This window comes from Falco rusticolus, chromosome 5 (genome assembly GCF_015220075.1).
Source record: "Falco rusticolus isolate bFalRus1 chromosome 5, bFalRus1.pri, whole genome shotgun sequence".
NCBI lineage: Eukaryota > Metazoa > Chordata > Aves > Falconiformes > Falconidae > Falco > Falco rusticolus.
Genome location: NC_051191.1, coordinates 36,929,463 through 36,941,604, shown reverse-complemented (window position 1 = coordinate 36,941,604; position 12,142 = coordinate 36,929,463). Strand labels below are relative to the sequence as shown.

At 35.7% G+C, this 12,142-nt stretch overlaps 1 protein-coding gene across 1 annotated transcript in view; it reads left to right on the top strand.

Moving 5' to 3' along the window:
• LEMD3 (LEM domain containing 3) overlaps positions 1-12,142 on the top strand; it is a 50,671-nt gene that overhangs the window by 28,549 nt on the left and 9,980 nt on the right. Inside the window, exons 4-9 of the mRNA XM_037388645.1 lie at positions 1,963-2,030; positions 3,915-3,994; positions 4,075-4,223; positions 5,988-6,089; positions 7,088-7,190; positions 7,432-7,610. Coding sequence (XP_037244542.1) covers positions 1,963-2,030; positions 3,915-3,994; positions 4,075-4,223; positions 5,988-6,089; positions 7,088-7,190; positions 7,432-7,610 — 681 coding nt within the window. The remainder of the gene's footprint in view (positions 1-1,962; positions 2,031-3,914; positions 3,995-4,074; positions 4,224-5,987; positions 6,090-7,087; positions 7,191-7,431; positions 7,611-12,142) is intronic.

The following is a 12,142-nucleotide window of genomic DNA, read 5'->3' as shown; positions in this document are numbered from 1 at the left end:
AGGTCTTGCTAAACAACAAAAAAAGCTTAAATGGATGAATACCTATCAGACTTGTTCATGTCATACAACTTAATACCTGATTGAGATTGTACATATGGCTTCTACAGAGATACATTTTTGTTTTGTTGTATTTATTCCATCAGTTCTAGATTTAAAATAATGTTTGCACTACAGACTGTGTAAGTATGATACATAGTTACCCCAATTCTGCTAATCTTGAAATATGAAATGACTGATGAGTATACATTTAAATTTATAGGTTGTAGAGTTTACGCTGCACAAAAGGATTGTCTGCCTAAATTACATACAAAAGTAGTCCACAACACTAATTTTGGTGCAGACTTCTAAATTCAGAGTATTTTTTGGCAAAGGGGGTGTCAGTTTTCACTGACCATCTCTGTATTTTTGCTGTTACAGGTAGAATCAGGCACTTTGAAAGTCTAAGATGTTGCATGTTCATTATCAAGTGAAACAACTTTTAAAGTTTTGTGTTCTTTATTCAGTGCTTGTGTGAAAATCGGTGCCTTCATGCAGGTCTAGTTCCAGCAGCGCTTTGAAGCCACATAGCATATGAACACTCTTAACAGTGTTCCTATTCCTGCATAACCCAACAGTAAGAGAAGAGCATCCCTGTTAATGCTTATGTGCTTGCAAGGCCAAATTCACTTAGGTCTGTTGAAGTGTATTAAACAAAACTTGGCTTTAGCAGTCTGAGAAAGGCTTTTGCTTCATAGAAACACTGATTTCTTTGGAACTCCCTACTGGGAATGAGACATGAAGATGCTTCTCCATAACTTGCTAGTGTTCCCAAATTTTTGCTCAGACTGCCTTGAATGTTCTCCTTTGTGTAGGGGATTAATACCCAGAGTTGCTCCATTTAAAGGGTATTCCAGTGTGGAGCAATTCCAACTCAAAATACATTGTAAGAGTATAATCAAAGGATCGTGTTTGTGTATTAAAGAGTATCTTAAACTTTCCTAGCCTTGCTGTGGCTTTGGGAATAGTACAGCTTGGCACAGATTTGAGAAGGTAAGGCAAACTTAACCCTGAGCCAGTAAAAAACTGGATTTGTTGTTTCCTATTTTATTGTTTTGGCAGCAAAGTCATAGTTATAGATGCTAGGAATTTGTTGTTGTTTTTGTTAGAAAGATCAGGAAAAATGTGATTTGCCACTCCATGACAGTTTTTCAGAAACTATGACCTAGTGATAGATAAAACTGGTCTTAGACCTTTTCCTTTCCTCTGTGACAGTCATACCAACACAAAGTCACTACGTATCTTTTTTGCATGAATTGGGTACCTTCAGTTTAGCAAAAAAAGAGGAAGATGATGGCACGTGACACTGAGGACTGATTGTGCACATAATACCTTATTTCCTGATTACTTCTGCATATTTTCCAAAAGAACCGGGAGGATGGTAAAACCACAAGTTCTAGGCCATATTGGGATTTTGTGCATGTTCAGGAAGGTGATAACTTGGAACAATCTAAAATGTAGTAACTTCACAGTGCCTGAAATACTATCATGCATATGTTGCAACTGGAGCTAAGTTGGTCTGTATAAAAGATAATACATGTTTCAGAGTAAATGGAAGTTATTTGGAAGAAGTCGAGTCAGGGTACAGCAACTGTTTTATTATGGTAACGTCCTCTTGATAGTTCTTCATACTACCTTTTGTTCTACTTTCAGTATAAATACCAAAATACACTTTGAGCAATACATGAAGTTGTGTTGATGTGATTTGTACATATCAGCTATAACAGTCCTCAGGTTTTTTTAACTTTTTCTAAAGGAGAAATTTGTCCAGAGATTTTCCCAGGGTTTTAGCAGAACTTGTGAGCATTATGGAGCTACTGCTGTTTGTGTAGATTATATTAACCGTGAGCTTTTGTTTAGTGGTTTTTTATTTTATATAATGCAGTAACAAGTACATCAAAATAAACAGAAGTTTAATTTTACCAGGGGAACATGAATGTGGCAGCTCTATTCAAAGAAATCTTACCGTCCAGGAGGCAGCTGCATATTTAAAAGTAAGCAAAAGAGGTATTTTTCATTGGTTGTATATAAGATTTGTATAAGTTACCAATTGGTAAGGCCTGGTTTCCTATCTAGCATATGGACTAAAATTTGACTTAGTATTGAATGCTATTTGGAAATGTTTGGAACTGATGTCTTTAACACATGCTACTTAATTTTTTTATTTTTTTTTATTTGGGAATGTAGTGAGATTTTGGGTGAGTGGGAAGGTGAAAGACACTGGTTTAATTGCAACAAAAGTGTAGGTAGTAGTGCTTCAACGGCATGCAGGTTTTTTCCCTTTAGTTAAAACGCCAGGGCAAAACTTGCATTGATGAAGATAGTTAACCAACATGAAAATAATAAATCATGAAATTCAGATCTCTAGAAGCTTCTCCAGAAATCAGTGTACTATGTTTTGAGACTTAATAGAAGAGGATGCTGTCTTCCTTTCTTTGGGAGGAGAGGCTGATGTGTAGATCTGTGCAGTGGGGCCTGATGAGCAGCAGCTGTATGGAGACATCATTCATGGATGCATTTAAATAGAAATGCTCAAAGGCAGCCTTTTTGTTAATTTGATAGCTGTGCAGTATTATGAAATCTCACTCTCTGCTGTCATTCCTCTGCCTTACTCCCCAAATGAAAGATGACTCTTGCCTTACCTTGACAGCTGTAGGGTTCATTTTAGCCCATGTTTGTGTATCATTCAGTGGAAACCTACTTGAAGCTTTTAAAAGGCAGAGAGTGTAAGGTTTCTTTGACGGGGGGCGGAGTTAAGCTGATGTGACTTAATATACAAATACATCGAAATTTTACATTTTGGCAAACATTTACATAGTAGACAAAGGGGCAATGCAAAGAGCATCCTAACCTGCTAACATTGGTTTATAGTTTGGTAATGATATTCTATATCTGCTAAAACCAGTGTGTTGTGGGAATACATGGGGAAAAAAATTGATGCCAGATAATTGATGGTCTTACCTATCTATTGTGCTGAAAGAATGACAGTTGTTATTGTGACAACTGTTCTAGCTCTAAGAGGCTCTGAAATTTCATATGAATATTTGTCACTTTGTGCGAAGTCTCATTTAACCCTACGGTTCCTCATTTTGGGAGTATAAATATAACTCCTTTGCAGAGTTTCAATGTTCAGTGATTAAATTTTCAGTCTTTTACTCTCAAAGTGAAAATAAAACAGTTACTGTTTTTTCTTAAGTTGCTATCCTTTAATTCTAGGCCAGTTATATTATGTGATATTCAAAGGAAAGATGGAGATAAATCTTTTTGAAGAGTATAATTTCATATAAAATAGTAACTTTCACTTTTGCTTTTCTTCTTCTGCAAAAGAACATCCAATGTGAACTATGGAGACAGCCTTAGCTCAGATCGCAGTGAATGTTCTCCTATGATAGTTGATACCATCTAATTAAAAAAAGTAAACTTCTATATAGTGATAGCAGTTCTGGAACTACACATACTGGCCTGTGTAAAATATCAGTTAAAACTGATTTTCCTCAAGCTTCTTAAAAAAACCCAACTGGACCCATTTTCAGCTGCGTTTATTTCTAGTTTGTTTTACACTTGAAGGAAATTTTCAATGAGCACTGCTTAGTGGCTGAATAATTTTTTCTAGCTGTAGGTTAGAATTGTTAATAAACCAGTGAACATGGCTTGATATTACAAACAGCCCTTAATTTGAGGAATGTTACTAAGTCTGTTAAATACTCATAGCATGTATAGATTCACTTTGTGTAGTGAACACTTGGGCAAAATCTGAAGAATCAAGAACAAAACCACATAATTTGGCTACTAATCTATGCAGTATCTGACTTTTATTGTGGCATGATGACTTTCTGCTTATTTATGAAATCATTCACTAATATTTGGTTTTTTGACAGAATTTAGATCCAGAATATGAAAGTGTACTTAACACAGCATTACAATGGATCTTGAATAGTGGGGAAGATGTTGGCATAAAGTAAGTAGTCTTTATTTCTTAACTTAATTTCTTCTAACAGTATGTATCTTTTTCCGTAAATACTGTATATTTTTGAATAGGTGTCTCAGCAGTGACCCTAATGAGATGGATGTCACTAATGTGACAGATGTGAAGTATCTGGAATCCACTAGTCCAAAGATGTCTTTCAGGTGTCGTTTTCGCCGTGCGTTTGTTAATGTAACTCACAGATTATCAATATTGCTTTTGGGTAAGTTAATTAAAAAAATGAAACTTTTTTTGTTATAACTTGTGTTTATGTAAGTGCACGGGGAAAAGTAAACACCATGTGTAGAGAAAGTTTTTATTCAACGATAAAACTTGAGTTCCTATCAGTATCTTCATTACAGTGCAGTTTGCTTGGCACTTCTGTTGTACCCCTGTATGTTCACAGTGGTTGCTGTCTGCTGTAGGCAGCTGAACATATTTGTTCTTTGCTAACTCTTTTTTTTTCCCCTGCCAAAGCAATACCTTGTGGCTTTCAAAAATTGCAGATTGAATTGATCTGAAAAAGCAAAATGCTCAGTAAAAAGATATGATAGCCTTAATTTTGAGGATATTTCACTGTTGTTCCAGGAACTTTGGAAACATAACTACAGAAAAGATGAAGTTTTAGGAAAAGTTGGATACCCAATGTGGTTGTCACCAAAAATTCTTACCTTGAATACTATATTGTAAAAATGTGTCTAAGCTTTCAGTAAGACTAACTTATTTAGTCTTCGATAGTTCTCTATTTCAGTTTCAAATTCTTTCAAGTTCATTTAATTCTTAACCATACTGAAAACTATGCAGCATAAAAATAGGCTACAGCTGAGTGCAGACACTTCACACTTTTTCCATGTGGTTGGTTAGAAATACTGAAGATGCAGAGTTCATCTATCTCGTACACCTACTGAATATTTAATAATTTATTTATGCCAATATCTTTAACAAATCTCGTGCTTGTGAGCAGAAGGCTTTGAGAACCCTTCACTAGCCTTTTGAGGAACCAAAAAAATCAAAGGCAAGCTGTCCCACATTGGTGTTTTTCTGGTAATAGTCAATATGAGGGGTGAATTGGGATGCGGAGGTGAAACTCAGTATCTAAGTCAATCACTGGTCTCATCTGTAATGCTGAGCAAATTGCTCTCTCAACTTTCTCATCTGTAATTAAGGTTAATATGAAGCACCTTTTCAAAAAATAAACCATTTTATAAGTATTCAATGTATTGTCATTAACGCCCATTTTGGCTTACAAAAAGATTGTAGGATACCATTTTATCAGTTAACATTGCCTTGCAATCACTGGTATATGAACCAAACTGTTACTTTAATTTGTGTATGTGTATTTTGGGATTTTTTTTTATAGTTGAGAGATCACAGGTATAGTGGTGCCCTCAGCCTGGGATAGAAGAAGGAATAAGATTTTTATTTTCAGCTTATGCTGCTGGTCTTTCTAACTGGATTGTGATTTTTGGGAATAATCTGTAAAGTAATGGAAGAAGAGCATGCAGTACTTTGTTGCAAGAAATACAAATCTGTAGCTAACTGAAGCGGTCCAAGTTGGGTAGATTAGTATATCTAAAGCATGTGACTTTGTCTATGAATCAGTGAATATTGTGGATTTTTAAATCTTAACATATTCTGAATTGTCAGTTTATGTGACTTTTGATATGACTTTGAATTTTTCCAATATAATTGTTTTACTGTTTTTCTTCATAAATGGGTAGAATTTCAAACCACGTTCATGGGATACCAGGCTATTGTTAAAACAGTGAAATGCTTTTCTAAAGGTAACTGCTCTTTGAGGGTTTGTGTTGCTGTGTTAGTAAAATATAAAATATTGACAGTGAGTACAGTGTATTTCACTACCTTTTGAAATTTAAAGTACTCAAAAATGTTGGCTAGTTTAACCAACTTCTGAAGGATATGCTGTAAACTTTCTTTAATAACCAACATTCTGATACTGTTAAGAGTATTATACATCTTAATGCAGGTATAGCAGTGGTTTGGGGAGTTTTGCACTACATGAAATACCGCTGGGCAAAAGAGGAAGAAGAAACGAGGCAGATGTATGATATGGTGGTAAAAATCATAGGTATGGATTCTTGAGTCATGTCTCATATATCTGTATCACTGCATACAAGCTTTCAAAGTACTGGCATCAATTCAGTTATGTTTACTGCCTGTTTAGTTGGCAGTCATCACGCTATTAGAGTTCTTGGTCAAATGTATGGTTTATGTGGATTTTTTAATCATTCTTTAAACCTAATCAAAGCTTTTGATGTAAAGAATGTAATTTATGAATTATATCAAAATGGCTATAATAAAGTCCCATTGACTTGGTGAAACTTTTATCTTGCTGTTGAAAACAAATATAAGTGCCGTGTTTGATTAAAGTATGGTGACATGTTGCTTCCTATATCTGTTTTTTCAAACTATCTTTTCCTAAAATATACACTTCTAAAATGTGTACTAGCTCTTTAATTGTCCTTAATGGCTTTTCATAGAAAAAGCAGCTTTTTAATTAATCACTTTGAGCAGAAATTATGTTCTTAAAATAGAATGCATAATTGAGTTCTGAAATTCTGCCTTTCTACTTGAAGCCACAATGTTTTCAGTAGTTTGTATTAGTAGTTTTAAGCTCTGTTTTGGACTGCAGTTTTCCTTAAATTGTCTTATTACTTTCATCTGTGGCACTCATCATAAATACAGAAGTGGTAGACAAATAGGAGCTGTTTTCCTGTTTTTACCATTTTCCTACCTCATTTGTTTGCAAATCAACTTTTGTTGGGGTGGGGGGAAAACACCTCATTTTCAAAGGTGGGTGGCTGCTAACATTTGTAAGTACCAATCAAGAGTAACTGCAAGAACCTTTACTCCAAAGTTACTTGGGGTACTTGGAAGCACTGTGTGGTGCTAGTTTGGTTTGATTTCAGCATGGTTAGGAAGAAAAATGCTTCAGAATGCCAAAACCACCTTTAATTATTGAAATTGGGAGGGGTTTTCAGAGTAGCTGTTTATTGTCAGAACTGATATTTTTCTTAATGTTTCCACGAACTATGTGGTTACCAGTTTTTCTTACGGTGTCCTCAGATGTTCTAAGAAGTCACAGCGAGGCATGTTCTGATAATAAAGACTTGCAACCTTACATGCCTATTTTACACGTGCGTGATTCTCTAATTCCACCTCAGGACAGGTATGTTCGCCTTAAAGTACTGAATTTCCTTATGTATAAGTAAGGAAAAATAGTAAAAGTAATTTTAGTAAAAGTAATTTTTTTTTAATTTAATTTCAGTAGGTTGCATAGGGTAGTATTTTGGAGATTCTTATTGACACAGGTCAAGGGGAGGGGGACGTGGGCTTTTTCTTACATGCTGGATGTCAGCTATGCAGGTTGTTATAATGCTAACTTTGTGATTCTTGCTTCAATTTTTAAGGAGGAAAATGAGGAAAGTCTGGAATAGAGCAGTTGACTTTCTTGCAGCAAATGAATCTAGAGTTCGCACAGAGACACGGAGAATAGGTGGTGCCGAGTTCTTGGTTTGGAAATGGATGCAACCTTCTGCAGCGTGTGACAAAATTTTAGTAATACCATCGAAAGTGTGGCAAGGCCAAGGTATTGCAGTTTAGTTATATTTTACAAATACAATCATTTTAATTTCTGCATCTAATTTCTAAATGGTACTTTTTTGCTTGAACATGAAAGACTTGTTTTCTCTCACACCTTTTGTTATGAACTGTCAGTGCTGTTTCTCTATTATCTTGTTGTTCAATAGACTTACTTCTGTGCATTCAGCATCTGCCTTGTTTTCAAGCAAAATGAGCTTTTCTGGTATAGCTACTGCAGAAATACAGCAGAAGGCATGTAGCCAAAATAAGCTGCTTGTTCCTTTTCATGAATTAAAAAACTCCAACTCTTTAGTTGGTCAACTTCTGACATGCCTTATACTTGAAGTAATGTAATTTGTTGTACCTGGGAGCAGGTAAATTGAAGCTTGCAGACTTGAGTTTCCTACTGTGAAGTTATCAGTTGGGTATCTAAAGACAGCTTGGAGGAAGAAATGTTTTATTTTGGAAGGGAAATTGCTGGGACAAAAGACTTCTCAATCAGCAGAACATGGATTTTGAGCATCTCCTAGTAGTGCTTCCTTTCTGTCATAAATCTTTTTCTATACTCTGCGTTTTTATTTCAAGCTCTGTATGCAGCACAGCATTTGTTATAGTAGAGGACATTGTCATAACATGGATTTTGCAGTGGTCTGTCATTTTTCAGCTTTATTATGGAGCCATGTGGCAAGAATTCAATGGGTTTGCATTTGTCCGCTGCAGTGGTCACCTTTGCCTAGTTCTTTTTCTTTCTGCCTTTCTTCATGTTAAGCTTCAGGTTTTGGGTGGGGGGGTTGATCAATGAAAAATTGAAGCTATAAGACTTGAATTCTGGGTTGCAGTAAAAAAGAATGGTCATTTCTATCAGTGTCTGAGTGCAAAGCGTAAATACTTAAAGTGAAATCTTAAATGCCAAATGTTTAAAAGTTGTGACTTTCAAAAAGTCTGTCTTGCCTTATGTTCTTCTGTAATGCTCTATTATCTCTCTAGTGGGACTAAAATAAATGCTGTGCAGAACCCTAGTTTATAAACTCATTGCCTGATTTTGATGATGGAGGAGGGAGTGATTGCTTCTCCAATTTTTAGTTCAGTTTTTAAAATCTGATGTTATCAAAAGATTGTATCCTGCATTACTTCTATGACTTTGAACTATGTGCTGAAAAAAGCCTAGTGAAAAAGCAAACAGATTTTCTGCCCTTCCTAGTCCCAGTTAAACAAAATAAATTCATACTGGCAAGCAACTGAACTCTGTTCTCGAGTGTGCTAATTTTGGTCTTGGTTTAACTAATACAAGTAGTAATAGGCTTCTTTCTTTTGCTTTTTACTGGTATACATTTTAAGAAACAATGTTTTTATTGTTTCCTATAAAAGAGGGTACAGTTTAAAGTAGCTCCTTCCAATGTGATTATTTCCTTTCCAAAGACAGACAGAAAGAGCTTCTTTGTGGGCCTGGAACATTTATCGTGTAGCAAGCTTGATTGCCTGAGAAAAAGTACTGCTGACATTCTGGTATTGTCCCAGGCCATTTGCATGTTTTCCTATGTATGCTTTCAGCCCTTGGGTCTTAAAAATTTTGATTTTCTGTAAGTTCAAAGCAAAACCAAACAATTCTCTTTGTCAGCTTGAAAAGCCAAATATTTTGAGACATTTGCATGTTATCTGATGAGGTCCTAGTAGTATTGGGACCCATTTCTTGCTTGTCTGTGCAAAATGTTATGCTGGGTTATTATTATATACTTCTCAAAGTTATGCTACTGGTTTTAGCATTACATTTCTCATTTTAAAATCATTCATTGGAAACGAGGACTCCCTCTTTTTAAAGTACCTCGTGAATACTACTGCAGGCTTGATGTTCTGTGGTCATTGTCTTGCAGTAGCAGTAACGTGGCATTCTACTGTGACAACTGCATTACATGATTTAGTTAGTAAGGTGTGAGTGGTAACTTTATCGTGGGAGTTGCAGAGCCTTTTCTTTGCAGGACGTTGTCCATTAGGGATGTGCCAGTGCTTTAGATGCAGTGCAGAAATGGTGGGTTTTGTCAACAGCTGTTTCTCTTCCATCTCTAATAGTGTCATGATTTGATTTTCAAATGCTTAAACTGAACATAGCTTCTGCAAGCTACATATATTAGAAAGCTGAATCTTCTATGTAGTTTGTTCAGTACAGGCTGTGAAATGTGACACTCCAGTTCTGGAATTTCTCATTTACTACTCATTTGCTTTCGTGTTTTTCTTGTCCTGTTGGACTGTAATATAAATCACTCTGAAACATTCTGTCCCGTATTAGAAACTGGATTGGATTTTCCTTCATTGGAAGACTTCTCAGTGTGTGATAGCTCAGGTGCTGCTTTGCTACATGGAATAGACATTCAAGACAACAGAACAGTAGTTCCCAAAATTTCCTAGAAAGACAGCTGTGTAGTAGCTACTGTTAGCTACCATCTGAATTTGGATGTCTTGACACCTACTTCAGCATATTGTGAATGAGGATAGAATAACTATTTTTCAGCTGTGGCTTTTAGCTGTATATTGCCTAGGATGTGTATTTAAGACTATGTTTTCTATTGAATAGAATATATTAAAATCTCTCCTGTTTCAGTTTTTAGTAGCAGTTTTCCTGTTTGTAGTTCAGCAAAGATCTTTGAAGAGTTGATACTCGGTACTTTGGCTCTAACAGAAGAACATGGAAATTGGGGTGGCTGAAATGACATAGGTTATTTGACTATATATATCTTGGTAGTTAACAGGAAAAGGCAGTTTTCACATGCAAGGGCTCTTTCTATTTTGTGTTCCTTGTTTTCATATGATTTGGAAATAGTTGCATAAGTTTCATACTTTCTGCACAGCTGTTTCTTTCCTGATGTTAGGAATTCTATATGTATGTGTCATTTTCTTCATTTGTGGAAGTCTAAAGTCAACTGGAATTAAGTTCATCCTCCAGTTCTAATGTTTGAATACAGAAGTTCATAAATCAAAATACTCTTCAAGACTGTTAAGTCCTGAACTAACTTGGTACATATAAAATCAGAATGACTTCTTGGTTTTGAATCTTGTGAATAAATTTCAAAGTCACAATTTTTTTAACCTTCTGAGATCTGGTAGTGCTCTGTAGCAGAGCACAATACCTAGAATATGTGCAATTGAGGAAGAAAGCCTCTTGACTTGTCAGTGTGTACTAGGATATTGGTAGATTATAGCATTCATTTTAAATATGGGACCTGTAGCATGTATGAAGATCTAGGCTCTACTGTCTTTTAGCATCTAGAGTTCAAGCATCACTGTGGCATTTTGTCCAGTCCTTCAGGATGCAGCTTGTGTTTTGACAGACAGTTTGGGATTATTTTTTTTTTTTAACTGGGTCAGAATAAAGTCTGGTGTACTTCTTTTGAAATACATCTACTGTATCCATTAGAGAGTATCTGTCTGGGAAAAAAAAAGGGGTAGGTAAGCTCATTGTAGGATGGTGGACAAATGACTGTTTTGAAAACAGTTGACAGGAATTGTCAGTTGAAAAACAGGCTTGATCATGCCAAAGTGTAATTTAATTCAAACAACAGGGAAAAAACCCCATGTTTCTAATGTGTGCAGTTTGCTTTTGAAAGAATAGATACTATTGTCCTATCATGCCTTTGATAACTGGAGCTCTAAAGAAAAATAGGTAGGCAGAGCTCCAATGTAGCTAAGCTAACAGCAATAGCTAAAGTTCCTTGACAGCTCTGGAGATCAGATAAAGAGATTCTCTGAAGTACCACATCTAGGGTGAAATTTCATCCTGCAGCAGGGAAGATAATCTGTTACCTTGTGTGAGTGACACCCCTGCTCCCTTGTGAGAATATAATCCTTCCTCCATGGCTCTATTCTTAACTACTGCAAGAAAACTGCATTTTATGCTTGTTGAAAAAGGCTGTACCCATCCTATCGTGGGCTTCTATAGCTAAACTTAACTGTATTAATCCCCAAGTCAATCACACTCTCTCTCAATAACATTCAGTAATATTTTTATTTCAGTATCTTTCCTATTTATTGAAGAACCTAGTGTTGTATGAAAGTACGTATCTTCAACATTTTCAACTAAATGTTTTATCTTTTTGTTCTTTCCTTTGATAAGAAGGGTTACTACTTAATAAATTAGTGATCTGTGGCTTAACATGAATGAATCTATTCTTCAGAAACATGGTTACCTATATTTGATGCAAGTCTTCAACCTTATCAGGTACATCAAATTAATGTCTAAAGATCTGTTGGACTGTCTTAACCCATGGTGGTGATACCAGGGGATCCCTTTAGCAATAAACCAGCAGTAATTCAAGAGGTATAGAAGGCTGTACTGCAGTTTCTTAGATGTTCATTTTGAAGTCTGTACAAGGGCCACTTGTTCCATAATGGTCATATTCCAGGCACAGTGATAAAGAGGTTGTTGAAAGCACAGACTTGTAGCTGCTGCTGTTCTTTGAATCTGGAATGAGACAGTCGTATTCAGTTTAAGGTAAAAGAAGTACACAATGATTGAAATAAAGTGAGTTCCTTTTCTTGAAGGCGTTC